Raw genomic sequence first — 19,582 nt, forward strand, 5'->3', positions numbered from 1 at the left:
TGTGTCCCGCAGGACACTCACGTGCCACACATCCCACCTCGTAGGACATTAGAAACCCACGTCGCAGATTCGACGTCCCCACTGAGGTTTTGTTTTCCATTCTCCTAGTTTGTCTTTATAATTTAAAAACAAAAACAAAAAAACAAAAACCAACTCACGTCATCATTAGGGAAAGCCAGCAGTCCAGTAGCTCCATGATCGGTGAAATAAATGAACACGTGATCCTGGGGGCCGCTGCCAAGACAGAAGGACAGACGAGAGTCAAAGTCAACCGTTTCCTGTTTCTATTTCTCCTTCCGTGTCTCTGAAAAGTTGCCTTTCTCAGAAAACTAAGAAGATGGTTAAGGATTACAGTCTCCCAATCAGGTACGAAGGGGAACACGAGGGGCTGTTCCTTCTGCTCCCGCTGAGTGTGACTGAGTCACAAGGCAGATCCTAGGGCCTCGGAGCTCTGGATTATGGCCAAGGAGGAGGAGAGGCCTTTGCTGGGGAGCTGGTCAGACAGACCAGGTACGATTTGGAGACTGGCGTCCTTGGGTGACAAGGCCTTGTCTCAGCCAGCCACACTCTCCAAGTAGATCTCCCCTAAATGAGGAAGGGAGCCAGGACACACAGCCGAGCAGGGCCTTGCAGCAGCTCCGACTCCCACTCCAGGACCCTCAGCCTGCACAACCCGGGATGCCCACCTGCCCTGCCCACCCTCACCAGGGCTTCCACTCAGAGGGCACAAGGCTGCAGAGATGTGATAACTCACTTGGAACCAGTCTGGTGCATCCCACACGGATGCCCATCTCTGCTCTAACTCACACGAACTTACTTGTCTCCCCTCTAGCTCGAGAGAAACAGCACCATTTGCCAAGTACCTGAGATTCTCTGAAGGTCTGCTATTAAAGACCCTAGCACAGGTAAAAATGCTACATAAAGTGATGCTGAATGAGACATCTCCAACCCACAGCTGGTGAGGCAAGCACTGGGGTTAGTTCTTCCCGAAATGAAGGTTAAGCTCTGCACTTATGAATGTGCCCCTCCCCACTGCGCTGATCAGAGCACAGGGCTGGTGGCCAGCCAGGGCCCTGCAACCTGACCAGCCAGAGGGCTTCTTGCCTGTCTCAATGTGTTCCACGGGTAGTGGAATGTACCAGCACCAGGATCCACGGACACGACAAAAAGCAGTGGCTTTAAGTGATGGGGAACCTTTCATTAAGAACAATGAGGGACCCCTGGATCATAGGGTTAATTCAGTACAGAAATGGGCTGCCAAATGAAGCCTTCAACCCCATGTGGCCTGAATCAAGTCAGGACAGAGCTCCTCAGTCAGCCATGTTTCATGGGTAAACAGCCCAGAAGCCAAGAACGATGCTTGTTTAAATTCTCCATGCTGGGGTGCCAGGTCATACAGAAACATGTGATGGCCATAAAGCACCCATTACCTCTTCAAGACCTTTCCAGATCCTTTGCCTTTCACTGCTTCTTCATCACCTCTCAACACAGCAAGAAAATTTTGTGGGGTGACGTCCTACAAAGAATTGGGAGGTGAAATCAGATACAGCTGTCATTTCAAATCAGAGCATTTGCGGAGCCTGTAGCAGGCCCAGGCCACCAGACCAGAAACCTCCAAGGCTTAACAGCAAGCACTTTAAAACCAAGAAGGACTCAAATCAAGCTCAATGTTTCTGGGGCACGTGCAAGACCTCTTCTCAAATATCACATTGTCCTGGGCTGATGGCAACTCAGAGAGGCTGCCATTCCTTCCTGACCATCACAAAGTCCAGGTACAGAAACCCAAAGATGCTGGTCGGTGGGAACAAGCAGCAGAGAAAGAGTATATCGCCTCAAGGGTACAGCAAAGAGGGGCAAACGTCAGTGCTGGGTCCCTCCCCTCTGCATCCAGCTTCCTGCCTACAAGGCCAAGTCCCAAGGACATCCTATGTCCTTAAAGGTGATTTTGTAAATTGATACCCGATCATTAAAAAAGGCAATACAAAAAAGCAGAAAAGAAAAAAAATCACCCAAAATCCTACCACTTAGATTCCAGACATTTCCTTATATAACTATATAGAAACGATTGTATATTGCATCCATGTCACATGTACGATGTGTTCGATTTAACTGTACTTGAATTTAAAAGAGAAAACTGAAACTGAAAGAATTGCTAACTTCAGATAAAACATTTATCACCAAGAATATTAATTCTTAAAAGAACCCTCTGACTAGTGGTTACCAGAAGAAACGGGGGAGGGAGAGAGGGAAAATAAAAAAATAAAATGTTAAAAAAAAAAAAAGATCCTTCTGATATTAAAGAAAAAGAGACTATGAAAACTAAGAGGCTGAAGTCATTACGGTGTTTTTAAAAATGTGTCAATTTATATAGCCTCAATCCACTGGGAGGGATATAATAATTTAGTAGCGATATACGATAATAATAATTAATGAAAAACCATCTGGGCAAAATCCAGAGATGCTTGGCACAGGGCTTGTGCTGAGAAAAAAAGAGCCCAGATATTCTAGAATCCGATACACAGCATTACCTCATGAAAATCGGGTAGTGGAATGTACCAAAAGAAATTTATTAGCAAAAGAAATGTATCATCAGGTTTAAAGTATAAGAAGACTGGAAACTCAAGATTGGCAGACTACAACTTCTAACTTTATTCTCTTATTTTCCTCTGCTTCCTTTTAGATCTCTCAGAAATTACTCCTCGAGCACAAATATTAATCCAAACATGAAACAATGACCAGAAGTCAGTGTGGTGAGGTTCTGATTCTAGAAATGCACAAAAGAGGGGAAAGTCATCCTGGGCATGAAAATGACCCCGCCGCCACCTCACCTCGCCGGTGTAGTCCTTCAGGACTCCCGTGTACACGTCCGAGCCGTTGGGCCTGTTGATCACAATACCCGGCGTGGGATTGCTGAAAACCAAAAGACATGGCTGAAGCACAAGGTCGGACACATCTCTGAAATCTCTCTTCAAAAATGGGCGAGTTATGTATAAAAAGAATAATCGACCATGTCTGTCAAAGACATTGCTCGCTGCCCGAACGTTCACCAAGGGCTGGCGGCTTTAGTAGCTGGGGGATTGCGGGCATCCCACACATTGCGGGCAGGTGCATGAAGGGCTGAGTTCCCACAGTCAGGACCAGGACTGGAACTTTGGCAGGTGCGCCTGGCCTCCTGCGGGGAACCACACAGCATCCTGGGGACAAGACCTCACGAAGAGATCTCTCAGAGCAAAACTGCTTGCAGAAAAATGCAGGACAGAAGACGAGACTTTAATACAAGAGCTGAGGCATTAAAGCTCGGAATGGATGATGAGCTGTCCTGTGACCACGGTGCGGGGCAGTACCCTTCGAGAGGGCCACAGCAGGGTGACCCAGGGGCCAGGGAGACGGGCGCTGGTTAAGTCTGGTACCCATAGCTGCCGTTTCTGATCTCCTCAAGAAATCAGATAAGCAGGCATGAGAGAAGTATTTGTAAAATTAAAGTTGGTGAATAATAACAGTAAATAGATACTCAAAGGGTGGTGGGGTCCAACCTACAAACCAGCCTTCTTGGAACAGGCTGCAGAGGTGTCCCCCCTGTGCTGTCCACTGTTTGGGGGCAGGAGCAAGCACCGTAGAACTCCATGATGATTCTCCAAGCTGAGAGGAACTCATGCTTTCAACCCTTCCGAAGCACCAGCCCAAAACACCCACCAGCGCCCAATGCCCGTGCCTCTGCCACTGCCAGGTGTCCGAGTTATGTCCAAGGCTCTACAAGAAGCAACCCCGTGGAAGCTCATCTACGAGTCTGTTCACACCCGAACGTCAGGCCACTGATAGATAAGGCCTCCCGTGAGTCTACACGCATTTTTTTAAGAAATGCCCTGGAGCTCTTCGCCACCAGGCTGAAAGTGCTCTGTACTCACTCCTCGGAGTTGGCGATATCATCATACATCATCACCACGATCTGCTCATCAGGGATCCCGTTGCGGTGAACTATCTGGTAGGCGTGGCACGCGTCTGCCTGGGAGAAATGATTTCGCCAAGTGTTAAGACGATGCCCAGAAGGAGCAACAGGTTCTTTCTTGTGGACAGCGTGCTGTGAAGCTTCGGTCAGGTCTTCAACTTATTTTAAAACATACATTTATATTCTTTCAACTCAAGTTGTAACCACCCTCCCCCCAAGCATCCAAGTTCTTATTCATCAGGCAATTAACACTGATGTAGACTACACACAGACACACACACACACACACACGCGCGCGCGCACGCATTCCCGAGCATCCAAGCTCTTATTCATCAGGCGATTAACACTGATGTAGACTACACACACACAGACACACACACACACACACACGCGCGCGCGCACGCACGCACGCCACCACCACCGCATCTACAGGTAACAATGGCTTTTGAGTAAAAATCAGTATTCTGTCGCTTTAATCTATCCCTAGGATGAAAGTGGAAGTGAGCAAACACACTCACCTGCTAGCCTAAGTGACAAAGCATCCTATAATTTATTAGTCCTGTCAGAAGGCAGGTTCATTAAAAAGACAACAGGAATAAATCTAACAAAAGAAGCACAACACTTACACACTGAAAATTATAAAATATTGCTAAGAGAAATTTAAAAAGAGCTAAGTAAACAGAGAGACATCTCGAATTCGTGGATCAGAAGACAATACTATTAAATTATTTTTTAAAAATCAGGTGGGTTTTTTTTTTTTTGCAAAAATTGACAACATGATCCTAAAATTTTAATGAAATCACTAAAGACCTAGAACAGCCAAAAAAAAAAAAAAAACTGAAAAAGAAGAAAAAGTTAGAGGACTTTTACTTCCCTATTTCAAAACTACTCAGGGGAAAGAAAAGAATTTCAACAAATGGTGCTGGGAAAATCTGGATATCTACATGCAAAAAAAGATGAACATAAGCCCTCACTTCACACCATACACAAAGGTTAACTCAAAATGGGTCACAGACTTAAATGTGAGGGCTAAAACAAAACTTGTGCATGATAACTTAGAAGAAAATCTTTTGGACCTTGAGTTATAACTACAAAGATGTTATAGGTGACACCCAAAACATGGTCTATAAAAGAAAAAAATTTTGATAAATTGGACATAATCAAAATTAAAAACTTTAGTACTTCAAACCTACCATTAAGAAAATGAAAAGACAAGCAACAGGGTAAGGGAAAATATATGCAAAACACATATCTGATGTAGGACTTGTATCCAGAATATGCGAAAAACTCTTAATAAGACAATCAACCCAATCAAAAATAGATAAAAGATTTGAATAAACATTTCACTTAAGAAGACATATGAATAACTAATAAGCACATAAAAAGATCCTCAGTAAAATTAGTTATTAGTGAAATATAAGTTAAAACCACAAAGAGATACCACTTCGCAGCCAGACGGACAATAATAGGTGCTGGTGAGAACGTGGAGGAACGGGGACTTCCGATCACGGTTTGAGGGGATGCAAAATGGTGCAGCCACTTTCGAAAACAATTTAACAGTTTTCGAGAAGTTAAACATAAAATTTACCATAAGACCCAGCAATTCCACCCTTATGTATCTGCCTGTGAGAAAAAAAGATTTTATCCACACAAAGACTTGCACATAAGTGTTCTTAGCAGCACTGTTCATAACAGGCAAAAAATGGAAACAACTCGAATGTCCGCCCACTGGTAAACAGACCAACAAAATGTAGCCCATCCATACGATTTCATACTCTTTGGCAATAAAAAGGGATAGAGTCCGACACATGCTATGTCCCAGATAAACCTCAAACACATGATGCTAACAGAAGCCAAGCACAAAAGACCCACGTACCATATGCCTCCGTTTATGTGAAATGCTCAGAAGCGGCTCTTGTAGAGGGACAGGAAGCGCACTGGTGGTGGCCTGGGCCTGGGGCTGGGCCCAAAGGAAACGTTCGAAACTGATTTATGGCGATGTCTGCACAAGTTACTAAAAAACCATGGAGCTGTACACTCGAAACAGGTGCATGACATGCGATATGCAGAATAAGCTTCGATTAAGCTATGTATTTGGGAGCGGGCAGGTTCGGCACGCCCCGGGTGGGCGCTGCCCCGCACTGTTTGGCCTCCTCGCCACCACCTTGACGCAAAGGTGCTCTTCTCCCCACTCTCGCAGGTGGGGACGAGCTCGGACAGGGCCCGGCGCTCCACTCCAAGCCTCGCGCCCTCCTGCGCAAATGGCGGTCTCAAAGTCACGTCGCGCTTCTCTCCGAGGTCCTTGGAAGCACTTCGCTGCCTTAACCTCGTTAACTCACGAGGGTTCTTTGTCAGAGTCGAGTGTTTACTGGCACTCGAAACAAATAAAAGGAGGGTTAAGCCAAGTCACATCATTTGGAAATGGTGCTGAAGGCGACTTGGATCACTTCCCTTGAACATACCTGACCTCAACGCATTTTTCCCCTTAACAACAGGAAAGCCATACGCAGTAACATTTGAGAGGAGGGTATTGAGCAAGACTTTACCCTCGGGACACCCCAACAGAGACTGCTGTGGCTCAACTTGTTTCGTCGCTTCTGTCAGGAGTTCTGACAGCCTTACTGACGCATCCCGTGATTTCCTGCTGCAGGCGGCTTTCCTGACGAGGCAGTTCCTGCCACCTCCATCTCAGGCCAACCGTCAGCGAAATGAGAACAATCGGCTTGGAACGAAGGCCAGGGGAAACGGCACGCTCCGGTCTCGGTCACTGTGAGGGGGTCCACTTTCGAGCCAGGAAGGAGCTGAGAGGGGGTTCTCATGGTCTGTTCACCTGACAGGTGGGCGCATAGTATCTCCTCCTGACACGTGCTCTGAGTGCTCTCTCACGGTCTGTTCCCCTGACAGGTGCATAGTATCTCCTCCTGACACGTGCTCTGAGTGCTGCCAAGGTGAGGCCCAGGCTCAGCGGCTTTTATAGGGGGACCTCACTGAGTGCCCCCACCAACCTCGCATCTTCCAGAGGGAATGAGAGGTGTAGAGTGAGATTACGTAATCCGTCCAAACTAATACAGCAAGGAAGTGGAGAGCAGGCATGACACCTGAGGTCTGTGCAAGTCCGAAGCCCACATTCTTTCCTGACCCTGCGCTGCCTCTGGCCAGTACAAGGCCAGCCCTCTAACTGCATCCCCAACTCAGGCCCCCTCTGCCCTCCCTCTGTCCTAATCCCTTCCCACCATGCCCTCTTTAAAAGTGTGTTCTTTTCTTTTTAATATAAGTGATACTTTGCAACAACGTGGATTAACCTCAAAACATGCAAAGTGAAGAAGCCAGACACAAAAGAGATGTTATATGATTCTGTTTATATCACGTTTCTAGAGAAGGCAAAACAATAGAGACAGGAAGCAGATCCAAGGCTGAACGGTGCTAGGACAAGAGCAGGGACTGACTGCAACAGGCATGAAGGAACTCTCTAGAATGATGGAAGTATCCTAAAACTGGACTGTGGTGATGTCTGCACCACTGTATGAATTTACTAAAAATCGCTTAACTATATAATTATAATAGGTGGATTGTACAACATGTAAACTTATGCCTCGATAAAGCTGTTTTTAAAAAGTGGTAATTGCACATTTTTAAAATACGTAAAACGAAAGATGGCCTTTCAGAAACCTGATGACCCTGACACCTGACCCTCCATCATTGCATCTCTTCCTTCCAACTCCCTCGTGTGCCAGTTCTAGGCTTCTCTCCCTCTGCCTCCGCTGAAACCTGCCTACCCGCCTCCTCCAGGCACCCAGGACACAGATGCTCTTAAAGCCTTCCCAAGAGGAGGTGGCAGCCCCACTTCTCCCCACTACCACCCCGAGTGCCAGGCCAGCGGAGGACAGCGGGGTCAGCATTCTCACAGCTCCTCACCCCTCCTGCCGCCCGCCAACCACCCCTGCCCTCCTGACAACACACCGAATGACTGTCCCCTTTAGAGCGCCACTGCCTAGCAAGCAACCCGAACCCCTCCCCCCACCCCTAGTAACACCTGGCTCACACCTGCCTCTCCTCCCAACTCCTGTCATCCTCCCAAGTCCTGATGGCCTGTGAGACAGTGAACTTCACCTTCGATCTACTTCAACGACCATTCCCACTGCCCAACCCAGGTCTTCCTTCTCCACGTGCGCAAATCTCTCCATCCCGAAAGAGACCCCCCTCCAGCCCCACTCCTCCCCTGGTGACTTACTTCCCTTTCCCTTCACAAGCCCATTGGGAGACAGACTGTCCAGCTGTCACCATGTGCTGCCTGCCCTTCGGGACCCCTCCCTCTTTCCTCCACTCACCCCGGTCTGGCTTCCACGCCACCATCACAGGAATCCACCCTCACCAGGCCTTACCAGCCCCACACTCAGGCCACTGGACACAGAATGTCCCACCAGCGTCGCCTCAGACCAAGCCCCTCTCTGTCACCCATGAATTCCAGCCCGAAATGGAACACTGAGAAACCAAATTCCGTCAAGATGAAACGGCATTTAAATAACCAGCACAATGCATAGAAAAGCACTTAGCAATGATTAATCCTGCCTAGCATATTGATCTTCCCTAAACAAAAGAAATTTGTGATCATGAGTGCTGTGTGAGTCCATGGAAAATGTAAGCCTGTACAAAAAAGTAAGTTTAAAGTCTGCATAGGTTCTAGAGGCAAAGTCCTTTCAAATGCTCTTTCAATGATTAGCCTCCAAAATCAATAAAGCAAATGTTGGCAGCTGGCTGGAACAGAACCAAGCCAGCAGGGATACAGGCTGAGGTCAGCGATGACTCAGCACATGTGTTTCCTCTGGGCATGGCCTCCGCACTGTCACCCTCTCTTATTTAAAGACAAATATGTCAGTCTGTGGCGTTTCTTTTGCCTTGTTTCCCTTTATTCTATTTTGGTATTAAGCACTTTACCCTCAGGGGAACTAGCAACACTTCAGGAAAAAGAAGTGCGTTTTCTGGGTGCAAAGAGCAATTGGATACCGGTATTTAATAATGTTTAACCACTATATTTAAAAGTTGGTTGTATAAAAACCAGGGTGGCTGCTGAATCAGTCTGTTGACTACTGGTGACCTGTACTGAATCCCTCATCTTTCTAACTCGTGGTTAGAGAGGGAGGAAAAGGCCGAGGCTGAGCACCCACCTGCTCGCGTTGCTCCTGTGGACAGGGGTCAGGTCGGTGGTTAAGTATTCAAAGGAAAACGGGTCATTTCCCCATGACAACAACTTTGTAATCGAGCCGAACTTCCTATTCAGCTAGCATACAAAAACCATTCAAGAAATAACTCATGCAATCATCGTCAAGTTTCGAGCTAGCAGGTGTGCATCTCAATCGACCCCCCTTACTTAACAGATAGGAAAACCGACACCCTGGGAGGGACACGTGGGTGAGGAGGCACAGCCAGAACGTCGGGAACACAGACTCCAGGCCCGCGCTGTCCAATACGGCAGCCGCTGACCACACACGGCGGTGAGCACGTCAAACGTGGCCAGTCTGGGCCGAAGGCACCGTGAATGCAAACACACACTGGGTTTCAACGACTTAGTACCAAAAGCAGAACGTAAGGGATCTTATTACCAACTTTTAATACTGATTACAAGTGAAATGGTAACAGTTTGGATATTGTGGGTAAAATAAAATGGATACTAATTTCACCTACGTTTTTTACTTTTTAAAAATGTGGCTGCTAGAAAATGTACCATGACACATGTGTCGGTCCTCTCGAACGGTGCTGCTCCAGAGCCTAGTGGCCCGTATTTGGATCCAGGCCACTTGCCGCACGCGCCTGACCCTTTTATGTAGCCTGACGTTTTTAAGGTTCATCCATGCTGTAGCCTGTCTCAGCGCTCATTCTTTTTTATGGCGAAGTAACACCCCCTTGTATGGAGAGACCACATTTTGTTTATCGGCTCATCAGCTGATGGACATCTGGACTATGTCCACCTTTTGGCAATTATGAGTAATACTGCTATGATCATTCGAGCATGAATTTTTGTGTGAGCATGTGTTCGTTTCCCTTGGGTGTATACCTAGCAGTGATCTGGTAACTCTACGTTTAACCATTTGAGGACCTGCCGGACTGTTTCCCAAAGCAGCTGCACCATGTCAAAATCCCAGCAGAAAGGTGCACTTTTAATGTATTTGTGGATGTGGGTTCTTTTCTAAATTCTGCCAGGCTGATTTGGCAGAAATGCCAGAAAAGACGGGGAGGACGATGCGAGGGGAGAGCAGCTGGGCGGAGGCAGGGAAAGCAAAGTGGTCTCGTGAGGCTCTAACCGGAGCCCCAGGCTTCGGTCCCAGCTGTACCTCAACTGCTGTGTGGCCACAGGCAAGTCACTTCCTCTCCTTAACTTTCAGTTTCCTTAACTAGAAAGTGGAGTCTCAACTAGAGACATCGGACAAAAGCTGGAGACACGTTTGGTTGTTACAGTGGGGTGGGTGGTGCTCCCGATTTCTAGTGGGTAGAGGTCGAGGATGCTGCTAAAAATCCTACAATGCACATGACAGCACCTCCCCTCCACCCCAAGAATTATCTGGCCCCAAATGTCAACAGCACTAAGGCTGAACATTTTGCATTAGATTGAGGTACCCCATAGGAGCCATTTTGAGGAACTGCCAGACTGCAGTACCACTTTATAATGCCCCCAGCAACATATGCGGGTTCCCGTTTCTCCACATCCTCAGCAACACACACATTTTTTTGCCAGCCTACTAGGACTGTAAATGGCTTTTTAAAAAGTCGGTCCTATTAACGACGTCCAGGATGGTTTACAGAATGTCCGTGCCATAAAGAGAAAGATTCGTCGTTTTCTTACCTGGTGCCTGTAATTGTACCAGCCATTTGAACCGGCGACGATGACCACCCAGTGCTTGCCCCCATCCTCAGGATCATCCATGGGGACAGCACTAGCTCCCAGGACCAAGCTGAGGACCACAACTACTTCCCAAATCATTCTGCGCCTTGGAGTTCAACTGCAGACACCTGGGAAGAATAAAGCACAGTCAAGCAAAAAAAGAAACGACAAGAACAGAAGACTATTGTTGGTCCCTCAGAAAACATCACAGTAAATGGGTCAAAAGATAAGACCATTTAGTCACCAGACAGAACATGCTGAGGATAAAAATGCCGGCAGAGCAGAATTTTATTTTTAGCCCTGCTGCCCCTTCCTTGGGTGGAGCAAGGGGAACCTTTTAAAGTTTTTGTCACAACTGAGACTACATCAGATAAAGTTCATCAACAAAATTCACCGTGTTAGAAAAACTTCTACCACACGCTATGAACTATTTGCAAGAAAAGAATATACATGTAACGTATGCACAGGAAAATGTAGAAGGCAGACATAAAAATGTAACGATAGTTATTGCTGGGTGGTAGGTACGATTAAGCATGATTTTCTTTTCCATATTTGTCTCTTTTTACTACAATTAATGTATATTATTTATACAGTAAAGCTTGTCAAAATTCAATATGTGTTCACTATAAACCCTGAGGGGCAATTTATAAGTTCATGAGCGAGCTATCTGGATAAGCAACAAACACTGGCAGCCCAAATTAATGTCTTTGAATAACACTTACAACCCACTTACATGTATTTTGTGTAACAGGCAGGGCAGGTATTTTAATTTTTATATTATAAGAAGGTGCAGTTGAAGCAAGAATGGTGACTTGTCTGGACAGTCAGCTCTGGCCAGAGACCAGAACCCACGCCTTCTGAATCCCTGGTCAGCCTTTCTGCATCTCAAGACTATTCTCTCTTTTTTTTTACACCTGGTATTCCTAGGTGGTCTCCCATCCAAGTACTAACCAGGCCTGACCCTGCTTAGCTTCCTAGATCAGACAAGATTGGGCACATTCAGGGTGGCATGGCCGTAGACAAGATTATTCTTAATGAACTATATTCCCAATTTTATACTCCATTGCCAAAACTTTCAATAAATTTTGAAGCACCAGAGGGACTAAGGCTGAGTCAGATTCTGCCCTGTGTCCTGAATATGTTATTCTAAAAAGATAATATTCCTGTGACAGAAGCCAGGCCTGTCACCCCGAGATAAGAGGAAAACAGTCTTCGAGGTGTAAGAACACAGAGCAGAACAGTCTGCAAGGCTGACCTCTGCCTCTGATGCCATTTGGCAAAACAGTGTTCATTCACTCATTCCCTTATTCATTCACTCATTCATTCACCCACTCAGCCAGAGCCTCCTAAACAACGCCCTGCCAGACAATGTGCTAACTGCTAGGGAAGGCAGAAGCCTCTGTCCTCACGGAGCACGCCGCCAGCTAAGGCATGAACCACCTCTATGCCTGAGAAACCATCCTCGGCACTGGGCCAAACACTGGGCTAAAACTCAAAAAGGTGGATTTTCCCCCATAAGTGATAAAACAGGAAACCCTGAGTCTGCTAAAAGTTTAAAAACGTAGGAGCACCTTAGGCCAGTGCTTCTCCTACTTGACCATGTACCCAGATCCCTGGGGTCTTGTTAGAATGCAGATTCTGATTTGTAGGCCTGGCAAGGCCTGAGATTCTGCATTTCTGACAAGCACCAGGTGACGCCCAGGTCTACTGAACTGAGCCTCTTTCTGATCCCTGACGGCTCTAGTCCACACTGCCCAGAAGCTTGCATGCCGACGCTGCTCCTTTCAAGAACCCGGTTCCTAATCTATAAACTAAGTTGGTGCCAGATCCAGGTTTCTTTAGCCCCACTAGAGGTCTACGGATGGATGGGTCACTGCAGTAAGGGGTCCCAGATTTGTTTTTAAGATTATCCTTAAACGGCCAAGTCTTCTGGTTTGTCTGGCTTTTGTGTTTTAGTATGGTGCATGACAGACATCAGGGAACAGAACAGACAGATGACAGCAGCCGGCTGGCTACCACAGGGACTGCCCTGGTCTGTTGATGTGTTCTCATCTGCCTGGGGAAGCTCTCCCAAGTCTGCCAGACCTGGCCCGGGCTCCCCGTGAGGCTGGGAGGTTAACAACAGAAGATGCAGTTATACAAACGTAAGAAGAAGCAACAGTGAGATCGGGCAAGAGAGAGCCAAGGAGCAAAAGCACCCCTGTCCCCAGAGCTCCCCAGAAGCCCCCACACAGGAAGTGGGACAGTGGCTACCAAGGTGACCCACCCAGTAGCTCTTCAATTCTCAGCTCGCCCCATAGCCTCCTGGCTGCAACTAAGCCTCCCTGAGAAGCCTTCCCAGGTCAGCTAACTTTTTGTGGAAAGGCCTGGACAGTCAGTATTTCAAGCTTTGTAGGTCATTCCATCTCTGTCACAACTATTCAGCTCTCCCATTGTCCTGTGTAAGCAGCCAGAGACAACCTGTAAACCAATGGACATGGCTAAATTCCGGTAAAACAGGCGGTCTCTTTGGTCCTCCCTAGGGAGTGAGCATGTGGCCTCGGCCCACATGACAGGTACAGCCTGGCTGGATTTTATTACCTGTCATCAACAATCATTAAACAGGCTCCCTGGTCTGCACACCAGTCTCTTCTGGGTTTGGTTCACGCGACTTAATCCTGAAGACCTATTCCTCCGGAGGCAGTGGTGTGTGACTTCTACCTTTCATACGTAGGGACAAAAAGAATACATAAAATACTAGAACCAAACGGTTGGCCTGACTATGAACAATAGACTCAACACCAGCAGCTAAACTGCCTAAATTAGCAAACAACACAACAGGCACTGGAAAAGTACTGCCAGGTTAGTTTTAGATATTCAAGTTTATCTTTCACTCTTCTATTAATTATACTAGCGAGTTACTCCCCAATGAGAGAAAGCGCCCTATAAATACAGGGATATTTTCCTAGTTAGCGTTTGGCGATGGTCTCCTTTATCCTTTTTTCTTATAGACAGAGTGTGTGTCCTCGATAATGGAAAGTTAAAAGCCTCACAGTATGGCATTGATGAGAAAATCCCACTTAAAAACCCATATACCGATGCTATCTGGGGAAACGAATTAGGGCCTGGGGTGAACATGAGACGTGAGGACGACGATCGTGCATCACCCTCAGCGACAAACACGTCTCAAAGCAGCTGGCCTCGGATGGCAATTTCCTGATCAGCAATATTCTCAACCAAGTCACGAAAACATCCTGCCATCTGCCGATTATTCTTGTTTTATCAAAGGGAAAAATTCATGAAGAAAAAGTAAACAATTCCTGTTAAACTAGCTCATGAGGATCACTGTGCTTGCAGTCCACCTACCGTCTGCCCAGCGAACAGGGCCTGAGCACCCACTGGGTGCCCGCAGGCACCGAATGGGGAACCACGTAGACAAAACCCTTCACTGAGTTGACATTCTAGTGTCGGATCATTAAAATATACAGGTCATCAGGTGGTAATGAGCGCCAGGGAGAAATACAAGGCAGGAGAGGCAGACCTGGTAGGAGTGCTGGGTGTCATTTTCAAAAGAGTAAGATCTTAAGGAGGTGAAGAAGCCTGCCCGTTTATAACAGGAAAACACTGAAAGTAACATAAACGGTCATCTGCAGGGACTGTCTAGTTAATTCATGGTACATCCTTACAGTGGGGTACTGTGAAGCCTTTAAAAAGAGTAAGGCAGATTTCAATGAAAGATCTCCGAGATGTACTGTTAGGGAATATGTGTCTAGTTGGCTAACCTTGTGCGGGGAGAAAATGACACAGACGGCTGATGCGCTCACCAGGGTAGAGAAGAAAGCCTCCCCGAGAGTGACACGTGTCGGCATGTTGCACAGGGTGGGAAAGTGGGATGTCTGTGGCTATGCGGAGCAGGATATTTGAGCCACTTTACAAAGGCCTCACAACAGCCTTGAGCCAGTCTCATGACTCCCTTCAGACATTTGAGAAAACTGTGGCTCAGAGGTATAGAAACTTACTGGAAAGTGGCACTGCTGGTAAGTGACACAGATCTGACTCCAAAGGCTCCTTTTTCCACTACACTAACTCGCTTGTCACAAGAGTTGTTTATGCGAACGTCTGGGAGGCCCCGTAACCACACCTGGGGCCCAGGCACAGAGCGGGCCTCCCGTTTCCTCCAGCAGGACACCCATTGCGCTCTCTAGCACCCTACTATCCTAAGGCACTTGCAGGCCATCTGTATAAAGAGCTCTCCATCAAAGGGAACCCAGTCCACACAAAGGCAAGGTCAACAGACAAGCCTTTAGGAAAGACTTTCCCCAGTCTCCAATGACCGGTCTTTTGCTGTTCCCACTTGGTCCTGTGGCCCTCTCAGGTCACCGGGATGCACTAGATCAGGTGATTCAACTGAAGAAGTCTGCTTGACTTCAAGAAGTTCAATCCACTGGGAGGTCTGGAGCAGAGTAACCATTCAAGATAAACTGTCACCAACAGTACAAGAAATAAGGTCACGGTCACATGACCATCTACGTAGCAGAGTCAAGTTCAAACCCAGGTCTGACACCCAAACCCACACTTTAACCATCGTCAGGTGTGACTTTTCACTGCCAGCTCTGATTTGCCACTGCCTCTGGGTTAGAAACAGCTAAACGTCAAAGTCAAATGAGACAGTGACATCTGAAAAAAGCCTTCCAAACCTGAAGGTCTTTGATCTCACTCTCTGCTCTCCAGAGGTTTACAATAAAATCATCACGCAAGTGGTCCCTGGCTGACAACATGCAAGAGAAACAAGGACAGGTGTCAAGGACCCCGCTTCCCTGACCAAACTTGAGTCGAGCTCCTCTGAATCCTATTCCTAACTAATCCTTAGCCTGCTGAGCCCAGTTTTAGCAAAAATCCTGCGAGAATCCCCCACTTTCGATACCTAATCAAGTTCCTCTTAATAATTTTCCAGCCACTGACCCTCTTACTCTGTGCATAAGTCCCAGATGTCCTTGCTGTATTTGGAGTTGAGCTCAGTTCTACACTCGTCTCTCTCCCTTAATGAAATAGCAGAAATACAGTAAAATCTGGCTGCTGTTTTTAACAAGTGTCCAGTGTAATTTCTCATTAATTCAAGACTCATAACTACTACCTCAGGGGAGACTCGAATTTCTGTGCCTTAATTGTCCATCTGTGAAATGAGATGGTAGAACTAAATTATTAAGGGCCCATTCAGTCCTCCAATCCTTTGGTTTCCTATTTAAAGAGTGGAATTAAAATTCAACTGAATCTTATCTTGACTCTCAAATGAAAAATGTATTCTGTTCAGGTTAATTATCAATTTTTGTTCCTACAGGGAAAATTTCTGATTCAGTGGCAAACTAATGTAGTGGATTCTACATTAGAGCATATTCTTCAAGGTTATCTAATATCTAAAAATTCTCTGTGACCTTTTTTTACAACTCTGTAAACTGTGGATAACAGCAATGCAAATAATCCTTGTCTTTATCCCATCAAGTGGAGGTTTGGCCGACTTCCTCCCAATATAGGAAAAAAAAAAACCTGGTTTTGCCCCCCTTTTGCACATTCATTTCACTATTTCTGACCCAGAAATGTGTCTGTATTTTAACAGCTCCTTTGAACTGGTCATAACACCTAAGTTTCCTCATTAACGAGTTAAATATAATCATTAAACATTTGTTCATTTTTGTATCTGTATAGAGTGACGACTTTACCTTTTTAAAAAAGTTAGCTTTTAACATTACAAAAGGTGTAAGCAACTAATTGTATTTCAAAATAGACAGAGTCAAAAATTCATTTTTAAAATCTACTAATGGTTAGAAGAAGTTAAGAATCTAGCAAAGTAAAACTGACCTATGTATGGTTCATGGTTTTTCCCTATTTATTTTCACTGCTTATTTGGGCCTTGAATATCTTTCATGCAAATTACTATTTTTGAAACCTGGTATCAATATAGTTTGTAGCCTTTTCCCAAAAATCATTTTGAGAAAAGGCTACAAACTAGAGATTAGTTAAATTTTGTTACAATTTATGTTTCAAGAAATTGAAGGATAGACAATGAAATACAGAAAGGTACAAAGTACAACATAAAACAACTGTTACCTATCACCCAGTCCATCAACTGTTAATATTTTTAAAATCTGTTACGTCTCTTTCCCCATAAAACAATTATAACATTATAGATGAAACTTTTCTCCCAGGTCCTGTCCCATTCTCCCCACACTGCAAGATAATTGCTATGGTAAGTTAGCATTTTTCTGCCATCAATTTATTATACTTTTAAAGAACATGTATATCTATGTATAAACAGTTCCCTACTAATGGACATTTAGGCTATTTCCATCTTTTCATCATTATAAACAATATTGCAATCAACATCCTAATACTCCTTGTATACAAATGTCTGGTTCTCTAGGCTACTTCCTAGAAGTGGCACCACTGGGTCTTAAGATATTCCTATTTTGCTAGTAGCTATGCTGGTCTAAGGTACACTTCCACTAGTAGCGAATCCTTTTCTCAAATACCTATCATCTCTTGGTAGTATTGAATTTTATCACTTCTCATTTGATGGAAATAAAGTAGTCTAACTATGGGTTTAATCAGCATTTCCTGAATTACGAGGAAATTTGAGTCTTATATGTTTAATCACTCCGATTTCAACACCCTTGATACATGTGACGATTTCCCCACCATAAACTGGGATTCGAATGAGTTTACAAAGCCACCTCCGCAGTTTTAAAAAACAAACAAACCAAAAAAAAAAAAACAAAAACACATGCTGGTCACTTCCTTATAGGTTGGAAAACTCAAATGATAAAGTTCACTTCAATATACTTTTTACTCAACAACAGTGGGTATGGTGTATTCCACCTCCTTAACGGTTGGCAGGTTTCTTCTCCTCCCCCCTCCCTTCCCACTCCAATTCTCTTTAAAACCCTCAGCAATCCTCTTGGGAATTACTGCAAGGAGCTCCCTAATATGGCCTCTCTCCAATACTTTTCCACACTACAGGACAAAACCCAGCTCTCTTACAGCAGCAGAGGAAGCCCTGCAAGATTAACCTCTCTACCTTCATGGCTCATGAAATCCAACACCCACAGGAAATCCCTTGGTCGACCCAAGTCTCCAGACTCCACCTCCAAAACCCTCCTTCTTTCCATGCCTTCGCCGTGCTGTTTCCCAATCGAAACCTTCTTCTCCTCCTTCATCTCACTAGCTCCCGCCCACCCCTCAAACTCCATTCCAGCATCCCCTTCTCGGAGAAGTTCAGCACAGCGTTAGGAGCTGTCCCTGTGCAAACCTGTACCCTAGGCCCTGAAACACTGGCATAGTTCACTGGAGAGTGCCTCTCTATGAAATAATTCCAGCTCAAAAAGCTTAGTCAGGCTCAATAAATGTTTGCTAACTAATGCGGCCTTACCGTTTTTAGAAAATCGGATTACTCCACTCACTACATACCACAGGTCAAGTCTCAAACCCTGGGAATTTATTTTCATCTTTAAAACGAAGCACCTGACACCAAGGTCCTTCTTCCGACCACCAGATTCTACAATTCGTGGCATGGAATAACCCTTGTGGGTATAACCTCAACTCTAAAGAGTTAGGGGCAGGAGACAAATCCAACTCACTTTCACTTCGATCGATGTGACTCATCCTGTAACTCCCACCAGCTCAAGCCTCTGAGAACTAGAGGTTCCCTGACTTCTCAGATGGAATGTTTCTAAAAGTTTGGGCAATTTTACTGTTGCCTTTTAACAGCCCTCCCCTCTAGGCTACGGAGAACCGACTGGAGAAAGGTGCAATGCTCTTCACTAGAAGCACCACGGGTCTGCTCTACTCTTAGATTGTGAAGGTCGGAACCGAGCCCCACATCCTGCCTGGCCCCCCTCGGCTGTGGGACCTCAGCAGACGCCCTCTCCTCTCGTGCCTGTTTGTCCCTGCGCTGGGAGGAGCCTGGGCCTCCAGCCAGAGCACGCGCAACAAAAGAGAGCCCACCGCCACCCCACAGGATGGCGGCCTGAGAGGTCACAGGGTTTCCTTGGGGATCCATCGGTTCCCGAAATTCTCCTCCGTAGGGTGAGAAACGATTACCCAGAAAGTGCCGGGGGATCTGAAATTCCCGGCCGTGAGGCCGAGGGCCTCGGCACAGGCTCTACGCTGACCCTGGACATTACCTGCGGCGGGGGGTCGCGGCAGCGGCGGCGGCCAAGACCGTGGGAACCCCTCGCGGCGCGCAGCCTCAGACGGACCGAGCCCGAGTACCGCGCTGCAGAGATTGCGGCGCGGCGCCCTCCGCTCCCTCTTAGGGACCGACTGCGCCGCGGTGATTGGTGAAGCTTCGGGGCGGGGCGTCTGCGAAAGCCAATGGGAGGCGGGGACGAGCTCGGCGAGCTGAAGGGACTACAAGTACCGGCGTGCACCGGCCGGGGCTCGGGGAGGTGGACTGCTAATAAGCTAGGGTCTGGGGGTCCAAGGGTATTTGGGAACCATAGACGTAGTGATTGAAGTAGTGTCCGCCGAAGGGTTAGAGCCAGCGCGGGGCGCTCCCCCCCAGCCCATCACCCCGGACATCGTCCTGAGTTTAGTGGTCTGCATGTGGCTTGGGTTTTGGACTATTTAAAAGTTCCCCCCGTGTTTGGGGTGTACAGACCCATTTAATCCTTCTAACGACACTATAACCCTATGAGAAATAGACATTGTTACTGTCAGGCACTGTTATTGTCATCCTGGCTTCACAGTAGAGCAATTAGGGGAGGTTATATCGCGGGGGGGGGGGG

At 46.5% G+C, this 19,582-nt stretch overlaps 1 protein-coding gene and 1 pseudogene across 3 annotated transcripts in view; both read right to left on the reverse strand.

Annotated features, from left to right (window-relative positions):
- The window catches only part of LGMN (legumain), a 27,138-nt gene extending 8,016 nt beyond the window's left edge, over nucleotides 1-19,122 (reverse strand). The window contains exons 1-6 of one of the 3 annotated variants that reach the window (XM_006925539.3): nucleotides 18,980-19,122; nucleotides 10,785-10,951; nucleotides 3,906-4,003; nucleotides 2,829-2,910; nucleotides 1,431-1,516; nucleotides 159-234 (exon numbers count right to left, since the gene is read on the reverse strand). In XM_006925539.3, coding sequence (XP_006925601.1) covers nucleotides 159-234; nucleotides 1,431-1,516; nucleotides 2,829-2,910; nucleotides 3,906-4,003; nucleotides 10,785-10,922 — 480 coding nt within the window. In that variant the 5' untranslated portion in view covers nucleotides 10,923-10,951; nucleotides 18,980-19,122. Of the gene's footprint in view, nucleotides 1-158; nucleotides 235-1,430; nucleotides 1,517-2,828; nucleotides 2,911-3,905; nucleotides 4,004-10,784; nucleotides 10,952-13,403; nucleotides 13,524-18,979 lie in introns of those variants that run through there. The other 2 variants (XM_025042102.1, XM_025042101.1) reach the window with 2 other exon arrangements.
- LOC112473890 lies at nucleotides 11,729-11,844 on the reverse strand (annotated as a pseudogene).
- Nucleotides 19,123-19,582: the final 460 nt, after the last annotated feature.

The sequence above is a fragment of the Pteropus alecto genome, unplaced genomic scaffold, assembly GCF_000325575.1.
Source record: "Pteropus alecto unplaced genomic scaffold, ASM32557v1 scaffold8, whole genome shotgun sequence".
NCBI classification, from domain to species: Eukaryota; Metazoa; Chordata; class Mammalia; order Chiroptera; family Pteropodidae; genus Pteropus; species Pteropus alecto.